The 22,905-nt window shown below is 38.1% G+C and overlaps 1 protein-coding gene and 1 non-coding gene across 2 annotated transcripts in view; one reads left to right on the top strand and one right to left on the bottom strand.

The window, feature by feature from the left end:
* Positions 1-22,905, bottom strand: part of col7a1l (collagen type VII alpha 1-like) — a 71,739-nt gene that overhangs the window by 8,765 nt on the left and 40,069 nt on the right. Inside the window, exons 64-104 of the mRNA XM_006781151.3 lie at positions 22,728-22,790; positions 22,467-22,484; positions 22,342-22,377; positions 22,219-22,257; positions 22,089-22,124; positions 21,870-22,004; positions 21,641-21,739; positions 20,299-20,478; positions 19,919-20,026; positions 17,684-17,728; positions 17,217-17,288; positions 16,775-16,831; positions 16,636-16,680; positions 16,456-16,542; positions 15,462-15,515; positions 15,306-15,341; positions 12,256-12,327; positions 12,121-12,174; positions 11,989-12,027; positions 11,370-11,900; positions 11,212-11,247; positions 10,469-10,495; positions 10,324-10,383; positions 8,808-8,933; positions 8,506-8,577; positions 8,296-8,331; positions 8,088-8,147; positions 7,892-7,936; positions 7,750-7,785; positions 6,643-6,678; positions 5,461-5,517; positions 5,183-5,254; positions 4,990-5,061; positions 4,873-4,908; positions 4,703-4,783; positions 4,555-4,608; positions 4,402-4,455; positions 4,230-4,292; positions 4,063-4,125; positions 3,788-3,904; positions 2,558-2,635 (exon numbers count right to left, since the gene is read on the bottom strand). Coding sequence (XP_006781214.3) covers positions 2,558-2,635; positions 3,788-3,904; positions 4,063-4,125; positions 4,230-4,292; positions 4,402-4,455; positions 4,555-4,608; positions 4,703-4,783; positions 4,873-4,908; positions 4,990-5,061; positions 5,183-5,254; positions 5,461-5,517; positions 6,643-6,678; positions 7,750-7,785; positions 7,892-7,936; positions 8,088-8,147; positions 8,296-8,331; positions 8,506-8,577; positions 8,808-8,933; positions 10,324-10,383; positions 10,469-10,495; positions 11,212-11,247; positions 11,370-11,900; positions 11,989-12,027; positions 12,121-12,174; positions 12,256-12,327; positions 15,306-15,341; positions 15,462-15,515; positions 16,456-16,542; positions 16,636-16,680; positions 16,775-16,831; positions 17,217-17,288; positions 17,684-17,728; positions 19,919-20,026; positions 20,299-20,478; positions 21,641-21,739; positions 21,870-22,004; positions 22,089-22,124; positions 22,219-22,257; positions 22,342-22,377; positions 22,467-22,484; positions 22,728-22,790 — 3,087 coding nt within the window. The remainder of the gene's footprint in view (positions 1-2,557; positions 2,636-3,787; positions 3,905-4,062; positions 4,126-4,229; positions 4,293-4,401; positions 4,456-4,554; positions 4,609-4,702; positions 4,784-4,872; positions 4,909-4,989; positions 5,062-5,182; positions 5,255-5,460; positions 5,518-6,642; positions 6,679-7,749; positions 7,786-7,891; positions 7,937-8,087; positions 8,148-8,295; positions 8,332-8,505; positions 8,578-8,807; positions 8,934-10,323; positions 10,384-10,468; positions 10,496-11,211; positions 11,248-11,369; positions 11,901-11,988; positions 12,028-12,120; positions 12,175-12,255; positions 12,328-15,305; positions 15,342-15,461; positions 15,516-16,455; positions 16,543-16,635; positions 16,681-16,774; positions 16,832-17,216; positions 17,289-17,683; positions 17,729-19,918; positions 20,027-20,298; positions 20,479-21,640; positions 21,740-21,869; positions 22,005-22,088; positions 22,125-22,218; positions 22,258-22,341; positions 22,378-22,466; positions 22,485-22,727; positions 22,791-22,905) is intronic.
* Positions 12,939-13,010, top strand: trnac-gca (transfer RNA cysteine (anticodon GCA)). Its single transcript has one exon. It is a non-coding gene; the product is annotated as a tRNA-Cys (tRNA).

Genomic DNA, 22,905 nt, shown 5'->3' with positions numbered 1-22,905 from the left:
AATATCTTAAAGAAGAGATAATATTTTCTTGGTGACCAGAAAAATATCTTCAGGCAGCCAATAATGTGTGTAATGCATTTTAAATAATTTCATTTAAATTAAACATTTCTAATGACTCTTTCACACTAGAGTAAAAATACAAAGACAAACTGTAACCAACTACAAGTAGCTGCAGCAACCAATCACAAGGTGATTGCACACGTTGAGGGAGGTAACCTGTCTCCAAACTATCCCAGTCTGACTTGCATTAACTCAATCATTCTCAAACAGATTGTTGAAGGGTTGCAAATACAGTCCTGATCAGAAGTTTAAGACCACTTGAAAAATGGCAAAAAAAAAATCACATTTTGCATGGTTGGATCTTAACAAGGTTCCAAGTAGAGCTTCAACATGCAACAAGAAGAAACGGGAGTGAGATAAAACATTTTTTTGAGCATGCAATTCATCTAAAACAATGCTTAAACTGAAACAGGCTGTTTTACAGCTGGTCAAAAGTTTAGGACCACACCTCCAAAAACAACCTAAACCCCCCCCCCCCCCCCCCCCCCCCAAAAAAAAAACAGAAATCAAAACATGAACTCAGTAATGAGTAGTTCCACCATTATTGTTGATCACTTCAAAAATTTGTTGTGGCATGCTTGATGCAAGTGTTTCCATGAGGTGAGTGGAAACTGCAAGCAGTGAAGACGGCCGCACGAGGGGCATCTACTCGATGGAGCTGGTGTCCATTCATCTTGTCATCCATCCCCAAAGGTTCTTATTTGGATTTAGATCAGGGGAACACGCAGGATGGTCCAAAAGAGTGATGTTATTCTCCTGGAAGAAGTCCCTTGTCCTGCAGGCATTGTGTACTGTAGTGTTGTCCTGTTGAAAAACCCAGTCGTTACCACGCAGATGAGGGCCCTCAGTCATGACGGATGCTCTCTGCAACATCTGGACATAGCCAGCAACTATAGTGTTTGATGCCCCTGCACCTCCTGACACCCCATTGTTCCACTGAAGGAAAAAGCACCTCAGACCATTATGGCGCCCCCCTCCACTGTGGCGCGTAGACAATATCTCAGGTGGGATCTGCTTGTCACGCCAGTATCATCAATGTTAAATTCTTACTCATTAGAGAATAAAACTTTCTTCCCCCTTTCAGTGTCCCATGTTTGGTGCTCTCTTGCAAAGTCCAAAGGATCATTTCTGTTGCGTTCAAGGAGACGAGGCCTTTCAAGACATTTTTTTGTTTTTGAAGCCCTTTAGTTTCAGATGCCGTCTGATGGTTATGGGGCTGCAGTCAGCACCAGTATGGCCTTAATTTGGTTCGAGGATTGTCCAGTGTCTTGACGGACAGCCAGTTAGATTCTCCAGCTCAATGCTGGTGAAATTATTTTCAGGTTTTCCACTTTACTTTTTTGTTCCATAACCCCCAGGATCATTTAAGAAATTCCAAATGACTGTCTTACTGCGTCCCACCTCAGCAGTGATGGTGCGTTGTGAGAGACCCTGCTTATGCAGTTCAACAACCCGACCACATTCAAAAAGGAAATGCCATCAGAACGTCATGACTGTGTGACTATCTGACAAAAAATGACAATGAATCCACATTTTTGCACAGATTTGGCCTTTTAAAGGCATGTGGTCCTAAACTTTTGATCAGCTGTAAAACAGCCGGTTTCAGTTTAAGCGTTACTTGCAATAAATTGCATGCCCAAAAAATATTTTGTCTCACTCCCATTTCTTCTTGTTAAGATCCAACCATGCAAAATATGATTTTTTTTGCCATTTTTCAAGTGGTCTTAAACTTCTGATCGGGACTGTATCTATCATGTAATTTAAAAACATAAGCAGATTGACAGTCTGCATCGGTGAATGCAACTTTTCAGTGATTTTGCTGAGTGCCTATGTCATTTTGCAGTTAAATTACCGTACTGCAACAGCTACGTCACTATTTGCGGAGGAATTTCTGTTTCAGATCTGAGGTTTTTATTCGACTCTGAATGGAAGAAGTAAATGTGAATTTCTGTTTAATGTGAATTTCTGTGGATGTAGACAGCAACAGATTTGCAACAGATGGCAACAGATTTGCCATTTTCCCCAATTTATCACACTTAATCGGCATATTATCAGAAACAGATGCTTGACGCATTCAACTGCAAACTGATAGCAGACCGACTCTGTCTTATTGCTGTTTAATTGCCATCTTTATGCACCGAAATCTCTTTGAGGACAACAACCATCGCAGACCTCGTCCCCGTCTTCTAAGCAACCTGTTTTCCTTAATAGTACTTCAGCATTGTGTTTTATTTTTGCCTCCCAAGTTTAGCCAAAAGTACTAAACACAGATTCTGGCAGGAGAAACACACGGACCCTGTACCACCAGTCCGCGCAAGCAGCAATGTGGATGGTGTACTTTTAAATGAATATTTATGTTGTTTATTATAAATATAAAGCAAATTATATACTTTAGCTCTGTGAAAGTTACAGGAAATAGTATAGATGAAAGGATGTTTCTGAATTACAAGTGTGCTCGAAGAAAGCTGTGTAGAGATGTGAGTGCTGTGTGTCTCACATTTTCTCCTCTGTGTCCTGGTGTCCCTGGTGCTCCACTCTGACACTTCTTTGATCTGCCTCTTTTACCGCTCTCCCCCTGTTTGACCAAAAAATGCAAGTGCACACATGGAAAATATATATTTTTAAATACAACACCTCTAAATCATCAACAACAAGAAAATATGTCCATAGCAGCACACCTCATCACTCACTTCTAAACAATATGAAAGATGGACCAATTAGGCACACCCTTGGAATATCCTCATTAGAGGTTTCCAGCCACTCTCTGTCAACACTGAGAGTCCAGTAATTGTAGCTGAAAGGAGCTAATTGAGTAAGATATTACTTGAAAGCTGCAGACAGAAATAGACCTCTCAGTGTGTGTGTGTGTGTGTGTGTGTGTGTTTTAATTGAGGACATGTCTCTGCTGTATCCACTGCTGGTGCCACTCTCTTACAAAGACACGGTGATGACTGTAATCAATTCAGCTCCTGCTCATTGTGTTCTGTCACATATTTAGTCTTCTCTTGTTGGGCTTTAAAGTCCAAAAATGTATTTGTGAGTAAGTGATATAAGCTATGTACGCACAGGTGCCCGTTCTTTCCCATAAATGGACTACCAATTTAGCGAACCTGCTAAATTAAATAAACATATACATTATAAGACTCTGATAGGGCATATACTTATAGAAATATGTTTCCCTCAACTGCATACTTCATTGCATATTTGTGTCTTTATGTCTGGAGCCTCTAATTTAGCCCCATGGCTTTTTAGTGCTGCCAAGACAAGTTTTTGTTACGTGACTATATTGTGACTGCATCATTTAGTTAAAGACTGTAGCATTCATGTTCAGTTTTTATGTAAAAACATACCCCATTTAAGTAGTGATCAACTACTCCACTAATGCGTGCCAGTCTTTAAATAAAAAGTTCATATCTGTTGATAAGTTCTAACTTTTGGCCCCGATATTGTGTGATGACAGCTTGTAGAGGGCATCTCATGAATATCACATTTCTTAAAGACAAAAGTGACGATTCTGTATGACGGTACTGATGACACACGTAACTTGTGAATAGGTGCTTGGAAAAGTAAAGACAGCGCTAGACTGCTTTTAATTTGTTATCATGAGATAATGAAGTCGTGATCAGGGGAACAGCAGGTATCTTGGAGATAATTAGACTGTGTTATTAATAATGAGCCTGTGTTTCATCAGCAAGTACAAGTACCTAAAGAGCTGGGCATACTGTACCTTAGGCCCTTTGTCTCCTTGGGGCCCTGGCAGTCCCAGTGGTCCCATATTACCGTCCCTTCCTGGACTTCCTGCTGACCCCTTGAAACCTGGGAAACCTGGGAAACCTGCTGCACCCTGAATTCATTAAAAGAAAAAAATTGATCACAGTGGCTAAACCACTGTAAAGCTACATCATTATATAAATATAAACAGATTTCACAATCTTTTAATAGGATATAAAAATTAACTCTAGGATAAAAAATCACAGGTCATATGGCTTTGAATTGACAAACCTTTTCCCCTTTTACTCCAGGATCACCATCAACACCATTGATTCCCCCTTCTCCCTTGTCTCCCTAAAATTTCACAAAATGAGAAACAGTAACTGATTTGTGTGTGTGTGTGTGTGTGTGTGCTTGGGAAATTAGTAGGGGAAATAAAGGCACACTTAAACGCTTACCTTGCGTCCCGTGACCCCATTCAATCCAGGTATGCCCGGGGTGCCAGGTAACCCCATATCGCCCTGTTTTGCAGGGACATATATGGAGTATGCATAGAAAATTTTTCACATAGCACCGCTACATAACCTAACACAGCTCGCTAATCTAATAAGAATCAAATTAAGGGATAACCTTTTCTCCATTCAGGCCAAGGCTCCCAGTGCGCCCAGGAAAACCTCTGAAACCCTGTAAAAGAAACACATCACTTAATTCATTAAAACACAGATACACAAGCAGGTGACAAATTAGGGAAAAGTAATCAATGTGAAAATGGAAATTCTTCACCTTCTCCCCTTTCTCCCCTTTTTCTCCTGGTAAGCCAGGTTCTCCTGGATCACCCTATGGAAAAAATAAAAGAATGATAAATTAACTGTATTTGAATGTTTAGAAATCAAAGGTGCTGTCAGTAGTTATAAACTGCTCATTAGAGTACCTGATTACCCTGTTGTCCTTGGAGTCCATTGTCTCCTTTATCCCCTTTGGCTCCATCCAGCCCATCAGCCCCATTGCGACCCTTGAATCAAATTAAATTGTTATTATCTCACTTGATCACATCTTAAATTAATACTGAATATTGGCTTTAAATGCCGTAGACGTCAGTACCATCACTCCATTGACTCCAGGATCTCCTGGATCTCCCTGAAGACAATCATGACAATTTCACACACAGAGCTGCCAGAAATGAGTGTTTGAACTAATGTTGATGCCTAACTTACTTACTTTTTGTCCTACCGGGCCCCGTGCTCCAAATTTTCCCATTGCACCTTTTATACCCGCATTACCTTTTACACCCTTTTAAAAACAGTTAATTTGTTAGATTTTAGATGTTTTTAAGCAAGACATGATTGGTACTACACTCTGTAACCTGCAAACTTTTCCAAACTCTAAACAACTTTGTATCTGAATTCATTACCTTGACCCCAGGAGGACCGTCCTCGCCTTTTTCTCCTTTATCGCCGTCAAAACCAGGTGAACCTCGCTCACCCTGAAACAAAATGCCCGCACATTTCTTCATTGCTAATTTATTAAGCTTTTTTGTGTAATTTCACACACATTTTTAAAGCTTACAGCTTATATTTTCAGCTCTTTTTATTGTGTATGTGTTAGATGGCTTGAGTTGTTTCAATATGTTTTGTACTGAAACTCATTTTAGTGGAATGAGTAATAGAAAAAAAGTCAGTGGGATCTCACTGGCTGTCCTTTGGAACCCTTATAGCCACGAGGTCCTTGGATTTGAAGCACACTGCCCTGCAGAAAGGAATTCAGTTGTACACTCAGTATGAAACTAATGTAAATACAGCTCATTCAAAAATAAAGAACACCCTCTTTCAGTTTCAGCCTTCAGCACAAAAACATCATATTCGTGTCAAGCACGGTGGTGGTGGGGTAAGGATTTGGGATTGTTTTGCAGTTACAGGACCTAGGTACCTTGCAGTCATTGAGTCAACCATGAACTCTGTTGTATACCAAATAGAGATAGACTAGAAATAGGCTAGATTCAACTGATAGGCCATCTGTCCAACAGCTACCCAATTGGCCAAAACTGGGTCATACACCAGGCCAATGATCCCAAGCACAGCAGCAAATCTACAACAGAAGTGCTGAAAAAGAAAAGAATCAAGGTGTTGCAATGGCTCAGTAAAAGTCCAGACCTCAACATGACTCAAATGCTGTGCCAGCACATTAATAGAGCTGTTCTTCAACAAATATAGTTGGTTTTTCACATACTACTTTTGCAGTCTGGCTTAGTATGTGTTAATATATGTCAAATAAATAATGGTACAGTGTAACATTTCAAGTGTTGCTGTTCATCTGAAATTGTATTTACATAATATTAAGACCTGCTGAGGAACTAATTATTTTTATAATGTCCTTTCTAAGTTTCTTTGGCTGCTCTTTTATTCACAGGGAATGCTGCAGGAGATGGCTTCCCGATGCAGCCCCCATGGGATTTATGTTTCCTCCTGGTCCTGTACTGGGGATCTTTTGCATTGTTTAACAAATGTGTAAACCACTACAGTATGGAGCCACACACATAAAGCCTATCTATGTATACATAAAACCTTGGAACTGAAAGAGGGTGTACTTTAATTTTAATATGACAGTATATCCACAGATACAGTAAATACAAAGCTGTAAAGTCAGAAGAGGTTACTCTCACAAGGATTAAGGATTAAGTTCCAACAACAGCTGTATTTTAAAGAACAACTTTATTCTTTGATTATTTGTTTGCGGAATTTGATTAAAAAAAAATCTATATTACGAGTATTACTGGAACTTTAACCTGTATAAAGCTGTAAATCTTACATATGTCTTGTTTGACACACATTTTTTCAATGTGTTTAACCACAGAGCAAGACAAACTCATTATACCCTTTCTCCTTTGACTCCAGGTGATCCACGATCTCCCTAAAAGAAAACAAAACATGATTTTTAAATCCACTTTCAAACAGGATGATTTCAATTTCAATTTCAATACAAGAAAAATGCACACACATTGTAGTAGTTCTAGTATAAAATGTGTTGAACGCTAGTTCTGCACAACATGATGAGATTTTAATGGTTTTAAGAATGACCGTCATAGATAATAAAATCATCCAGCAAAACCTTAGTTACGACACTGTCTGAGAAGACAAACAAATATGAATGCAGGCTGACCAACAAGTGACACCACTTTTAACACAGCCTGTACCCACTGATACTTAAAAACAAACGGGAAATTACAATTGCAACATAAATGTGCCTGTAATAGAGCAGAATATTTACATCTTAATGTCAGTGAGTCATGTGCAAGTAAAAATAAATCGCAAGCAGCTGTTTATTGATGTTCGGGCACCTGAGAATTATAGCAGCTTCATGCTTCATGCACTCGTTTAACAGAAATCCTCAGGGTAAAGAGAAAAACATCCAGTCACTCATTTCACTGCTTTGGTTGCACAGATAAAAGCAGCGAGTACTTATGCAAATATATATGCTCGCTATCTTGTTCCATTACAACATGCTTATGTCGCAGATAAACTGAGTCCATCTATCCTCTCTGCAGTCAACAGTGATGGATGCATGAATGGAAACATTGTCCTAATATGCACACTGTGTGTCTCTTGCTGTAATTATACATTGTTGACAGTGCCGATAAGAAACAAAGATGCACATCAACTTAAATCATACTTTTTGACTCTACTGTGTCACATAATTTTGAGGCGCTTCAAGCAACATGACAGCAATTTCAGTTCACTGTATTTCAGAGCCTGGTAAGCTGGACGCAGCATAGCCTGAGTGCCGTTTGCATGAAGTGCAACAGAGTTTTCAGTTTGCACTTGGTGCTATAGTCCTTTAAATATAAAATATATGTAATTTTCTATATTAAAGTCTCATTAGCTGTAATCTAAGATGTCTAATAAAAAAAAAAATCTGAAAATTGATTTAAAAAAGACGAAGACAAGAAACGTCATTGATTCATCAGTCATGGCAACAGCTCACCTTTTCACCTCTGCTCCCACCCAGTCCTTTAGGACCCTGTTTTTATAAGAAGGGTGAAAGATAGTGTATTTTTTCTCCTATGTCATTAAGGGTTTTATATAAAACTTCATGCTCAATTGTGTCGTTTTGAAAAGTCGCTTACTATGGGCCCAGGAGCTCCTTTAACACCTGGAGAGCCCTTGTCACCCTGAAAAGAAACATTTTCCTGCATAAGCAAACATGACAAAGCTGATTTTTTGTGTGATATTATAAAAAGATTAAAAACTACAGTTCCTGTGTGGTCTAAACATCACCAACAACATAGTCACCAAATGTCAAATATGTAAAAAGGAACTTACCCTTTTACCTGGGAGGCCAACTACGCCTCTCTCACCAGGTTCACCTGGTATACTGTCACCCTGGTAAAATGAAGAAGGGAAAATGATCATTTCCGATGTGGCAAAAACTCCATAATTGTAGTATGAGGCAAAATAGATTTATGTTAAAATAACAATAACACCATCCTTTAAGTTTGACCTACAGAATGTGCATAATATTAGTACTTACCTTTTCTCCTTTTTCTCCAGGTATGCCAGGAATACCCTATGAGGGGGTACCAAAAGAAATTGGACTCATTTTCAGCCAGCAATAAAACAGAGAGAAACAAAAGTATAAAATGGAAAACAAAATTGTAACAAGCAGTGATTTTTAGCGTAGAAGGTTGGCATAGAAATAAACAACCTAAAAGACAGAAATGATATGTTAAGTTTTCTATACATGAGGTCCTGGCGGTCCTCGAGGTCCAGGAGATCCTGGGGAGCCATTCTTCCCTCTTTTACCTCGGCTGCCCTAATATCAACACAAACATCATTATTATTTAAGCAGTGAGGTAATACTTATAACCTCCTCTGTCTATGCCTCTTCTTATTAATTCATTCTCACAAAGATTCTCTCAAATCTTTGTGAGAATGAATCTTCTCTCGAAGATTATTTCATTTGTTAGATTATTTCATTTATTATATGTATTGGCATTCAAAAGAGTTTAAGGGTCATTGTAAGACAATGTAATGGTGACATACCTCTCTACCTGCCTCTCCTGGGTCCCCTGGAAGACCCCTAAGACCTGTGGGGCCCTGGATGCTTGGATTGCCAGGGATTCCCTGAATGCCCTGAGCACCTGGAGGACCTGGCTCGCCGGGCTCACCCTGAGGCAACACCGTGGCAGAAAATAAGGATACAGGAAAAAAAGAAAAAAAATTTCAGTGTTTGAAGATGAGCACATCATCAGAGGTCACTTGTCTCTTGTAATGTTGTTATTCAGCTTTTCTATTACTTTTGAATAATTGCTTTGAAGTAAGGTCCTTATTGCCTTTATCAAATTAAAAGCTCAAACATAATTTTGAATGAGTCACTGAGTCAATTAAATACTCCAAATTAAAAGTGTGACGTGAATCAAAGTCATTTAAAGTGAATGCTATGGAAGTTTGTGGGGGCTAATTAATTTACTAGGACATGTGTGTGTGTATATATATATATATATATATATATATATATATATATATATATATACCATTATAAGGTCTATGCTAACCTAAATTAAAACTATTGGGGCAATTGCTAAATCCACTTGTTATGTTTTTGTAATGCTTAAGCCACCATTATGCACAAACTCTTTAGTCAAAATGATATTTTGAATGCTAAAATATAATTATTGTTGTTGTCCAATTTTCAAATGTACTGTTTTACAAAAAAAAACATGAAAAATAGTAAAGAACATCATTATTTTTCTGATTAAGATGACAAATTGCAGTTCATTAGTTGCATTTCTAAACAGAAAAATCATTTAGTGCTTGAATGTCCAGCATGCCAGCTCAAATTTGGATATTAAAACATTTCATTTCATTCATTAAAACAATTCATTTTGAAATTCTTTACTTCAGTTTAAACTGGTAAAATGCTCACTGAAAGGGAATGAGTCCACATTAAAGTATTTCATGATGCTAGATGTGGTCTCTTAGACACATAAGACACGATATAATCTAGCGGATTCAAAGACAGATCGCACAAGAGTTTCATCCAAAGCAAGTCCGTATTAAAACCTGGAAACTATTTGGAACTCAACGAAAAAAGGGACAAGTACATAAAAACAATGGCATCAAGAATGCAAGCTGTTATCAAGACCAATGGAGGCCATACAAAATATTCGTTTTTTAAGTTATGTTTAAAAAGAACTTTGTTTTTTGTCTAATAAATAACGATATAATAATCTAATAATGTAATAACATTTTTTTAAATAAATTTCTAAAATATTAGTATTTTTATGTTTTTATGACAGGTGGTCAAATAAATGTATTAAGACTTTTAGTTTAACTGGTGTACAGACCAGTAACCATCAGTAACCACCCCCCCGTATCTGCATTACAGCTATCAGCTAATGCAGTTTATGATATTAAAAGGTTAAAAGGCTGGTTGATTAAACACTTATGTTATTTATTATGTTAGCAGACTTGAAACAGTTCTGACAGTCAGTCTAATAAAATTAAAATCAGTCTTTAAAGTCCCCATAAGGGATGAGCGGAGAAATAGAAATTTCACCTTCTGTCCAGGAGGACCAGCCTGACCCTCTGGCCCTCTGTGACCGATGCCCGGCTCCCCCTAAAAATAACAAAACAGATGAACACATCTGCGCAGTCACCATCATTAAAATTTAAAAAGCACAGTTAAATCTTTATATATTTACCTTCTGTCCGTTTTCACCAATTTCGCCCTGAAGAGTGCATAGAAATGAGTTAGAATAACGCAGTGCACCGTGACACATCCTTTTCATGTGCCAAAATAAACTAACTCGGAGGAATTTGAAATTTAAAAAAAAAAAAAAAAACAGGACTTGTCAGCATGTTTAACAAGGGGAATTATTAATGTCTGCTTTAATCTACTGTCTCAAAGTCATACAGAAATAGAGCAGGAGGGACATCAAAGCCCTGGACTCAACCAGATTCAGTGACAGGCGAGACGGGAGAGAAGCTCTCCCTGAGCTCTGATGTCATTTACAGATGCAGTGTTGGGAGGAGGGGGAGCATCCATGATATTTTTATGAACTGGTGGAACATTTCATGTGGGGACATGTGTCATTCTTGCTTTGTGATCTTAAGATGATAATAAAAATAATGCTTGAAATCAGTGGGAAAGTATCAGAGACTCGGTCATTTCAGCATAGATCTTTTATTTTAAAGGGTTGGTTCAAGGTTGATGTTGCTTTTTTGGGCAATATTTATCACTAGGATGGAAGAATATCAGTCACACACAGCTAACAAAGGTATAAACTAGCTAACAACTGTGGCAACAGTGATGGATCAATGACTCTTAACAGCTAAATAATAGTATTTTTTTCTTGCAAGGCTTGAGCCACCTGTTGCAAATTTTGATGGCTTTTCCCCCTTTTTAATCAATAAAGTTTTATCATAACATTCAAAATCTTGTCACCTTTTGTCCTGGTTTTCCATTTTCACCTGGCTGTCCCTGTTGCACAAAAAAGTCAGTCAGTTATCATCATCATGTCTATAAAGAGCTAATTTGTAAAACAGTCATTGAGCATTTCAAGAAAAGTGTAACATGTTTACATTTTACTCTTTTGCCCTTACCTTCAGTAAATAATACCCTGGGGGATATGGGTACGGCAGTCCAGCTTCTTCATCGTAATTTCCCTCTCTCCTCCTCTCCATCTCCTCCCTCATCCTCTCCCATTCCTCCCTCTGCCGCTCCAGTTCTCTTTCGCTTTCCATTTTTTCCCTCTCCTGCTCGGCCTCCCTCTCTTTCTCCAGTTCCTGTCTTTCTCTCTCCATCTCCAGCCGATCCCTCTCTCTCTCCATCTCCAAGTCCTCCTTCTCTTCTTCCTTCTCTTGATCTACACCTTCCTCTGTCTCCCAGTCATTGTCTCCACTTCTCTCCTCCTCCTCATAGACTGGATCAGGGACTGGTTTTAAATCAGGCATTAACTCTTTCTCTTTTTCCATTCCCCAATCTTCCACTTCTGCTTTTGTCTCTTCCTCTCCTCCACCTATTGTTTCTGTGGGAACCTCTGTCTCTGTATCGATGTATCTCCATCTCTCTCGTGCTTCCTGTCTCTCACTCCGGCTGTGTGTCTGAAGGCCTGGATTTTCTTTTTCATCCTTCTAAAAACACAAATCAGTGTATTTGTAAGTCATCTATCCATCTGGATTTGGATAAACACTTGACCTCTACTGTTGAAAACAGACTTACGCTCCAGATTTTGTAACCCTGAGCTCCAGAGGAGATGTGCTGCAATTTAAATGAGTACAAAGCAAAACTTTTTTTAGATGCAAATTGATTTTAATTTTTTAAAACATGGAATTATCAGATGAAAATTAGTACTTGCTGTGTCTTCTTAAACCGATTTCGTCCTCCTGGGGCACCTGGCATGAACGCCTAAAACATACAGATTTTACTTCATGATTTAAAAAAATATATATCATTCATTAGTCTTCTACAAAAACAGGTGATGCTTACCATGGAGTCAGGCCAAAATGTTCCTCTTTTCACCCTGATTTCAGGTTGAGGCACTTCCATCTCCCACAGAGCCTTCATAAGCAAATTTAGCAAATCATTTATGATGATTGATGTTTATATACTTTGTAAGTGCTGAGCCACCTCTAATTTCTTTATATTGTTTGAGGAAAATGGGAAACAAACATGTGCAGGCATACACAAAAACACAGCATCTGACATTGTGTTTTCAGTTTGTACAATTCTTAAAAAGGTGAAAGTCCATTTGCTATTACCATCTTTATTTTTTAACACAGCCAGAAATTGTCCAGGCTTCTGGAAGAGCATTCAAAGCTCTTCTTTGAATATTTACTGTCTTCAACAGGTCTGGGCTCTGGGAAGGACAATCGTGACTGTTTGCCAATCAGAAACTTTCCTTCTGATGTTATTGCATAGTGGATCAAAATCGGACAAGGTCACCAGTGGCTGAAATGCAACCCTAAATCCACCATGTTTTACAGATGGCTGTAGATATTCGCTGCTGTACTGCTTTCCTGACCTCCTCCACAGATAATGATGATTACTTACCAAAAATTCTAAAGTTTGTTTCATCTCTTAATCAGACCTGTTGACACTGGTTTTCAGTCCAGTTCTTTGCCATCCTCTCTTAAGAATGGCTTCTTGCTGATGAGGCTTCAGGTGTCGGTGGGGGTATAGCTCAGTGATAGAGCATTTGACTGCAGATCAAGAGGTCTCCAGTTCAAATCTGGGTGCCCCCTTCAGATATACTCACTGCTTTCTTTGTTATTCTGAACTACTTATTTACTTCCACAAAACCAATTCTTTAATCATGCTAGTATTCTGTTGCTGCTTTTCTGTATTTATTATGTTGATGTCTCTTTTTTCCCCTTTGTGCAATATTTTGGCAGATCTGCAATTTCCATAGCCCTTCCACCCTTACTTATTATTTATTGTATTCTAGTGTACATAGTAGGACAGCACGGTGGTTAGCACCGTGGCCTCACAGCAAGAAGGTCCTGAATTCAATTTCTCCATCGGTCTGGGGTCTTTCTGTGTAGAGTTTGCAAGTTCTCCCCCGATCCTCTGGCTTCCTCCCACAGTCCAAAGACATGCATTTAGTGGGATTAGGTTAATTGAAAACTCTCAATTCCCATAGGTGTGAATGTGAGGGCAAATGGTTGTCTGTTTCTATGTGTTAGCTCTGCGACAGTGTGGCAACCTGTCCAGGGTGCCCTAAGACAGCTGGGATAGGCTCCTGCAACCCTGAAAAAAGGATAAGCAGATGGATGGATAGTGTTCCTCTATATTATCTTATATATCTGTATATTGTCTTTTACATTCACACCTTGTGGTCTTGTTACATAATTTCATTGTGCAAGCAACTGTACAATGACAATGAAAAGTTTAACAGATGGATCAACTGAACGACCAAGTGTCTTTGCTGGATTTTTCCTGATTCTTAGGACACGACTTTCAGATACAGACATCTACTGCATAGTGTGTGTGTGCATGTGTGTGTTTGTGTGTTTCTTGTCCGGTTTCTCAGAACACCCTGCACTGCAAAGATATGCAGGTTTTTAACTAATACCTCTTCGGGAATTATCATTTTATGTATATTCAAATTTTGTCAAATTCAAGATACAACGCTGGTTCACCTCTTGAGTTAGGTGCTATTTTATGCTTGGATAATTAACAGTTCAGCGTGAAGTAGCTTAACAAGCAAATTTTAAAAAATGCATATTAAGGTACAAGACTACACTAAAAATGAGTGAAAAAGCAGTCAATGTCCAAAGAAAACATTTACAAGAAACTTCAGAAAGCCATGAGAACTATTGCTCAAGAGGACTTTTTAAAATGAGAAGAAAGTCTGGCTCCTTGGAAGCAAAATATAAAGAAATCAGGGGTGGCTCAAGACTTTTGTGGAGTACTGTACGATGAGAAAAAAGGAGGAAGACACAGAGTTGTTTAGAAAGTCACTTTTACTTAAGCACACATGCACAGAGAGGTTAAACACAGACAATATAATTATAAAGATAAATTTCACCAGCGTATCAAGTGTTTGATCTGGCTACATATGTGTTTATAGTCAAACTAGATTCTAAATATTATCTATGGTATTCACAGGGTATGGTAAAGTAAGAAACCCTTAGTATTTCCATGTTTTAATAAATAAAATGTCTGTATTTCCTGAAGTATGTATGCAAATTGTTGTCATGTTTAAGAAAACCTACTTCTATTTTATTTACTGAAAATTACTTGTCATAAATAAATTAGGAGTTTCTGGCAGGGTAAGTAAAGCTACACTGGTTTTTACACTGACCAAACTTATAAAAACACAACCTATATATGAGGACAGTTTTCAGGTGCCTAATTTTCTATAAGCCACAACAAGAGAAAAAAACTCTGGTATGGTATACGGTATTTTTTTGGTGAGTGACATTGTCTCTGTGCGGAAAGAAGTCCCCCCTCATGAAACGACGTTGTTCAGGGTTCATCACCAGAGAAAACGGTTCACAGTTTATTCGCACTCTCCGTGTAGTGCTTTCTTATGAATGATTAAGACTCTATAGTCTCAGTCTCTCGGGAATTAAGAGATTTCCTGTTTAAAAAAACGAGAGAGAGAAAGTATTAAAAGTAACTCTCTGGATTTTTTTCTCAGTAAATCATTCATGAACAGCTGGACTAGACTACATTTTCTGCTCATTTGCATTCAGACAAGCTTTAGAGAAATCATGCTAAAAGCATGCTGCTCATGCTTTGGTCATGTTTGGTCATGTATTCACATCAGCCTTAAACAAACACTTGCATTATTTTGCACTGGTGAAATTTTCATCAAAAGCAGAAGAAAGAAAGGGGTCTTGAAAATGATGAAAGTGCTGCTTAAGTGCTGTTTATTTATTGACAACTGCAGTTAAGCCCATTCGCTGTTTTATTCAAGCACTTGCAGATCAATTTCAGGACCCTTGTGCATAAGTGCAAATAAAGTTTTGCATTCCAAGGCATGCAAAGATCTTTAAGACGGAAACCTGTAGTACTTAAAATGAAAACTCCACCTGATCTGGTTCTTCTGTTGCCGAAGGAGGTGTAGACTGAAAAGACACATCAGAATTTTAAAGTTAAAATGTCACTTGGAAAGTCAAGCAAAATACAAAGAAAGAAAAAGTAAACAATGCCCTATTTCTCATGAGCACCGAGCTGCCCGGGAATACCTTCTCTATATCATCAGAGGGTCGAGAGGGTGACTCTGTGGTTGGCAAGATAACCTAGGGAGGACAAATAAGTACACAAGTCTGAATGTAAAAAAAACCCCAGCATATTGGTAACTTTTACAACATTCTTTAAAAAAGTGACTTTTTTTGTCATTACTCTGAATGTTTGCACTAATCTGCCATTAAAATATGAAGCTAGCAGGTTTCAATGTTTTGTATTATTATAGGTAAAAGTATTGAAAGTTGCTCTGTGATGTCAGTTTCTGTTTATTGAAAGAAGATTGGATAGCTACTGTTAAACGTAATGCTAAAAATTGGGACTTTTTTCACACTATCACACATCCAGAGTACACTCAGAATATAATAACACTTTAATATGCAAACTGCAGAGGAGCTGAACACAAGCCCTTTTATCAGAAGAGCCTCAGTCAACCCTAAAATGTCCATGCAACATGCGGCTCAGGCTCTTTTGCCTATACTGACTGAACTACCTGGGTTTATTGTTTGTCCAGGGCATTCTTATATCATGTGAGCACCAGTTATCTTTTTTAGGCTTTTTTCATTATCATACGACATCAGTGGATAATGACAGTGTGGTGGGAAGGTTTGGTATGTTGGATCAGTTGTAGTAGGGAGAGGTGGGGCAGGATGGTTGAGGGTAGCAACACCAACAAGGTGGAGAAGAACACCTAGTCTGCTGATCCTTCTTTCTCCCATATAGTAGGTGCAAAGCTGGAGAAATGGTGAAGAATGTGCAGGATGAAGCACAGCAGGTAGCTATGCACTGACTGTATGCTGGCAGTCAGTGGGTGATTTCTTCTCTTTCTGCTTTATAATAAAGAACTGTGTCTGTACAATTAAAAAGCTTCCCTCTGTAATTTCATTCTTAGTGGAACCTGGCAGAGGTCCCTGGCTTGTTTTTCTTAGTTTTGTGCTTGAATGAATAAAAATAATCAAAAGATAAATACCGAAGATAGCACAACATTTGTTTCACCTGTGCATCCGTTTCTCTGTCTGAGAAGACTGTTATAGGTTGACTTAAGGTCTCGACCTGGGCAGGACTGGGTGTGAGCAATTGTTCCTTACAAATCGAAAGCAACACAAATGTATTATTGTTCAGGTAAAACAGAAATGTTTATTACTTTTAGTTAGCTATTGTGCTACAAATGATCACCTTATCATCCACTGGATGAGGAAATTCATCTGTTTGGACTTCAAGCTGCGCATGTTAAAGAAATTGAACACATGTCACATTAAAAATGAATCATAACATTTGTACCCAGTCCAGCTGAAACAGATGAGAGAATATTTACCTGTCTGTTTTCCCCGAAGTCCCGAGGGATTAAGGGGTCAATTGTGGTAAGTTCTTCCTATTTGAAAAAAATAAATTAAAAAAATCTCGTCATAACTTTTAAACACTCAAGCCCACGGTAGATGATGTGGAGAGCGGATGAAGTGGGCTGTAATGACAAACTAATTTATTCTTAATAATTAAGATTAGGTAGTGGGTATGTCATTAATCAGATCTCTGCAGCATTTATGTGGGCGCAGATATAATTCAGTCTCCAGAGATACTGCTACAAAGAAAAAAGAAAAAAAAAAACGCAGGTGACTGGATGATGAGTTTGGCAGGGCTGTTAACAAGAAGGCGCTCACAATTCTCTAAATGAGGAACAACCCCACGTCATCAACATCACATTAAAATTAAGCTTCCAACGGTGCATCAATTACTGATTTATTATTGCAGCTGCCTACCTCGTATTCATAACTGTAATCCTCGCCGTTATAAAACTCGTCTTCTTCGTCTTGCCCGGCCTCTTCACTTGTCTTAGGATAAAAAGGAAATAGCAATTATTACAGGAAGGAATTGTTGCACAGCAGTACTTGTCACGTGTGAATAACTGGGATAACTGGAAGACATCAACGAGCAAGCAAATGTAATCTGTTAATATTACAGTGAGAAGCAGATGGACATTAGGATCAATGCATGCTTTTAGTTAAATGAGGCATATTGTGGGTGCAAAACGTGGTTCATTCAGTGTGTTTATATTTCACAATGTTTTAATTTAGGTTTATGTTTCATTAAATCTTTTTTTTATAAAGTTATGTTTGTATTTTGCAAGGTCAGACAGCCATGTTAGTTGGTGCATTTTAATTTAGTTGGGGCTGAACTGAAGTAAGGTTTCCGGGTTCATTCTGATCTGTTGTTCAAGGACATTTACCAAGCGTTGTCTCTGCCTCCTATGTCGTCCTTTATTTCCTTTGCCCTGGTTAAGAAGTTCACAATCAGAGAGAGAAAAGATGAAGGTTCCCATATATCAGGAAATGAGTAATTAATGTTTATCAAAAATGAATAAAAATCCCATTAAATTAGGATGATTAAAAACCATTAAGTCTAGTTTTACCAAACAGTTTAGAGCTATTTATTGTATTTATAGGACCATACCTGATGTTTTACATGTTTCAGCCCATCTGATTTATGTGTATATCCCTTTAAACACTGAACCATGAGATAATTACTAGAAAATTCAAAATTTGTGTTTTTTAACCTTGTGACAATTTTTATAAAATTTAATGAAATAGTAATTTGTAAATATGAGTTTTAATTTGAATCATATTTGCTAGATCTGGCATTTTAAAATATGATACACTACGCATGTGATTTAAATATATATAGACACATATACACTGCCTCCCCCGCAAAACATGGATTAAACTAAGGCTCATATGATGAATGGCAAGAGTTTATTTAACCCTAACTGATGCTTGTCAAAGCAGAAGACATGATGATTTCCCATAGTCGGGGAAAAGACCTGCGTTGAGAAAGAAAACAACTAAGGAGACTGGTGAAACTTTTAAAAATAACTTAACTAACACATTATTAAAGGATAGTGGTGTGCCATCATCTTCGAGGACGTAATGCGATCAGTGAGAGAATTGGAGATCGATTGGTGAAATCAAATCATAGTCAAAGTAAGAACATTTCCTTTTGACCTTGGGTTGCTTCACTTGGTCAGATCATGGTTGACCACCATTATGTGCCGAAAGAATGAACGTATCCCAGGGATATTCTAAAACTGAGGTCCAGATCACCAGGCCGAGGACTATTTTGCACTGGGCTCCAAAGAAAGAATAAATTTGTTCTCTCCAGTACTCTGGCTTCCTCCCCCCCTTCGTGACCCTGAAAGTTATAAGCGGCAGAGAATGAATGGATGGATGGATAGAGTTTCGGGTATTTTATTTTTCCAAAAAATGACACTTTCAGCCAAACCTTACTCTTGCACTTAACTCTTTTTCCATGCATCACAAAGTCTGAAAACCCAGTGACCCAAAAACAAATGTCACTGGAGAACCTCTTTGAACAGGAAGAAAGAGCCAAAGATGAGTCACTAGAGGGATCTCAGAATGCCAAACAAAAGAAAGAAAGAGACTATTAAGAATCATACTTAAATTAAGAGGTTCATTGCGAGATTCACACCCTCCACATTTGCTTGGTATAATATACAGTGACTGGCTAACTAATGAAGTCTCACAGTCCACAGAAAAATTGTCCAGCGTTAAACTGGTCGATGGTACAAAAACGACTGGGAACCGCTGTTCTAAGATATCAGTGTCAGGAATCATCGGGCTCAGATTGTTAAAGAGCAGCTCAGGGCACATGAGACATTATTTTACACATGAACTGACCACCACAGAGTCAAGAACTTAACCCCACTGAGAATTTCTGGGATGTGCTTGGGAAGACTGAATCCAAGATCTTAGAGAAAAATAAATGCAACGCTGAACGACAATACATAACGCTGCATAAGCTTATCAAAACAATATCTTGGCAATGCTGTCATCAAAGATAATCGTGGATCCAACAAAATATTAGACTTTGCAACTTTATTTTGGCTGGGCAGTGTATACTAACCACTAGTGACAAATATATTTTAAGGGATTCTTCAAACTATAATCAATGCATATTTAAAGAACACATTATCAGTTGATAACAGAGACACAAATATCAGCTTTCAGGTATTTTTGTGGCACCCTAGACGTGACTCACATTAACTTCTTTCATGCCTTTAACTTTGTTACCATAACTTAGTGAAGCCCTTAAAATTAAAGAATACAACTCACATCATTCTCACTAAAATGTAAACGTTAAAGAATTTTCCATATTTAGATTTCCTGTTTCACTGGTGCTACAAGTGCACTTTCCCAAATCTACATTACTGTGCAGTAATATCACAACTGAGAGTCCAAATCACTTAAAATTAGCATAAACATCAAAACAGAAGCATCCATTTAGAAAAAGCTGATGTGTATGCTAAGTAGAAGAGATAAGCTAAAACATCAAACACCTGTATGGTCCTTTGGTAATATGCATTCATTGTAAACTGATGGAGAAGTATCCCATTTTCCATCTTCTATCTAAAACCCAACCCTCAATAAGACAGTTATGGTAGCTTTACTTTCCCACGTTCCCTGTTCTTCTTCTTTTGTCCTGAATTCTTCTTCAGTGAGTCCTCCTGATTGAGGAGAACAGTCTCCATTACAGATTGAGGTAATCCTGAAAACATCTGACAGACAAATCTTAACTTTAAATGCAATCTGAATATAAATAACACCAATATTTTGTAATGTAGGATTGTTTAGATTTTTAAAGTATGACATGTACATCATTAGAGTTTACAAAGCATTTTATGAAATATTATGTGAATGTTAGATATATATTAATTACTTTTATGACTTTTTTAGGAATTATTATGAAGCTTATTTGCATTTTATTTCTTTAAATAAAGGGTCTTTCTTCCATCTAAAAGTGCCTAAATATGAAATGTGACAGCCTTACCTCATTGGTCATTGTATAATTGGAAGTAGAATTGACTGCAGTCAGATTAACTTTGAAGGAAGTTTCAGTACTGTCTACTGTCTCCTTTAAATTGGTCTCAATTGTGTCATGCTCTGGTTCTCCATTCAGCGTGTTGACGGTCCATAAAGTTTGATCCTCTGCAGTTTCATTTAAAGGGTCCTTCAGTGAGAGAAGTAAAAAAAAAAAACATATTAGTGACAACTGGTGATAAACTATATTAAACACAGTTTCATTTCTCCAGGATCATGGTGAAAACATTTAAAGCCATACAAGCTCAAATAAAATGCAAATGCACAAAGTATGAGATGGCTGAAAAACTCAAGATTACACAGAACCTTAAACAATAAATATCAAGGACTGTTAATAGAACAATAAGTATTCAGAACATGAGCTGTACATTGTTTGATGAAGCATGGACTCGCCACACTGACATGATAACAACACATATTGTAGGCTACAGTGAGATGATTTGAGCTTTGTTGCATGATGTGCTATCTTTCTTGAATCAGCCATCAGAAGATGGGTACATTTTAGTCATAAAGGGTCAGTAGCAATGTTGAGGTAGGCTGTGCATTTAAACAATGCTAAGTTGGTACTAAGGGCCTTAAAGTGTGCCTACAAGATATTCCCCACACCATTACACCTCCACCAACCTGAAGACACAGGATGGATCCATGCTTTTACGCAGTTTACATCAAATTTTGACCCTATCATCCGAATGTCAAAGTAGAAACATCACAGGAAAGACTCAGGCAGTGTTTTTCAAACCTCCACTTCTCCAATTGTGGTGAGTCCATGAGAATTGTAGCCTACAGTTTCCGATACTTAGCTGACAGGAGTGGTACCTGTTTCGATGTGCATTCAGAGATGCTAGTCTGCATACTTTGGTTGAAACAAGTGGTTATTTGAGTTACTGTTGCCTTCCTATCAACTCAAAGCGTGACCATTCTCCTTGGATCTCTGGCATCGACAAGCCATTTTTCATTCACAGACGTGCTGCTCGCTAGATATTTTCCTTTTTTTTTTTTGACCCTTCTCTGTAAGTCGATGGTTGTGTAGGAAATTCCCAGCAGATTATCAGTTTCTGAAATACTCAGACCAGCTCGTCTGGCATCAACAGCCATAACGCATTCAAAATCAAGCTCATGTTGAATTCAGTAGATCATCTTGAACATGCAGTGTTTTGTTGCCATACGATTGGCTGATTAGATATTTGCGTTAACGAGAAGTCGAACAGGTGTACCCACTAAAATATGTGGTAGGTTAATAGGTTCATTATTGTTCCTAAGCATTCTCTTAAGACTAGGCTGAGGTTACGTACAACCAAGATAGATTCAGGAGGCTGGCCATCTACATCAATGTCCTCAAAAGTGTCCACTTTTGACAGAGGTCTGCTGGTGACGTCAAATTTCTCCAAACTCTATCGAGAAAATATAAAATGCACAGCAGTAGTAGTCGTTTTGAAAGGTTTGAGGTATCGGAAACAAGAAATGTAAACATACAGTATACAGTCTAAAAATAACATCAGACACTTCTTTGAGTCTACGTACTGTGTAGTCAGTGATGACGTTGGAGTTGTGCCTTTCTGTGTTTTCTTTTGTTTTCTTGGAGTTGCTGAGCACATGAAGCAGCTCCTCTATGCCATCCTGCAGCAACCTGTCAATCAAAGCCTTCAGCAAAGGAAGCTGAAAAAAGCTTTTATTTAGACAACTGAACTCTACTTTTATTACACTATTGCATATTTGTACAATGTGGTGCAAAGAGCTCACTTTTATACCGTAGGCTTCAAACATTGTCTCAATGTCCTAAAGTCGAGTGAAAATACGTTGTTCAGATACTTAATAATGTAAAATGAGAACATGTATGCCACAGAAGAAATTATTATATCCTTTATTCAACCTTCATCTCAAGAGATTGTCCTGGAGCTCCAGCGTCACCCTGCAGAAACATGAAAATAAATGCAGTCGGCATAATGTAATTTCCATTCCCATGTTTCTGATGTATAACTCAAACGAGCATTACCTTTTCTCCTTTCAGGCCTCTTTCTCCTTTATCGCCCTGCAAAACAAGACAAATCAGCAACCAAGGCTATATTTCAGGGTTTTTTTAAGAACTCAGCCTCAATATAAGCACCATTACCACCTTACCTTCAATCCTGGAGAACCCTAAACACACAGAAACAGAGGAGCAGGACATTTGAACATGCATCTACAATGCATGACATCAAGCTCACCATATCTGTTCTCATTGTAGCCCACAATAAAAATAAGCACTGTAGTCATCACTGCATGATGACTTAGATTTCATGCAGGCGACAAGTGAATTATGCCATGCAACAGCAGAGATGATGTGCCATTTTTTAGAAAGCTAAACATATGCAGAAACATGTGCACACGCATCAAACTCACAGTAGGTCCTGGAGGACCCATTGGCATTGGGAATGCTTGTCGGATTTCATCAATGGTAGCACCCTGAGAAGGGATAAATGGATAGTAAGTCAAACTGTGTGAGGTTTTTCTGAATCAACACCCAGCATAAATGAGGAATTAGTCAAACCAATGGTGATTACAGGTGTAGTCATAAACA

This window comes from Neolamprologus brichardi, chromosome 17 (assembly GCF_056152115.1).
Source record: "Neolamprologus brichardi isolate AB-2024 chromosome 17, ASM5615211v1, whole genome shotgun sequence".
Lineage (NCBI taxonomy): Eukaryota > Metazoa > Chordata > Actinopteri > Cichliformes > Cichlidae > Neolamprologus > Neolamprologus brichardi.
This window is presented reverse-complemented; position numbering and strand designations above follow the sequence as displayed.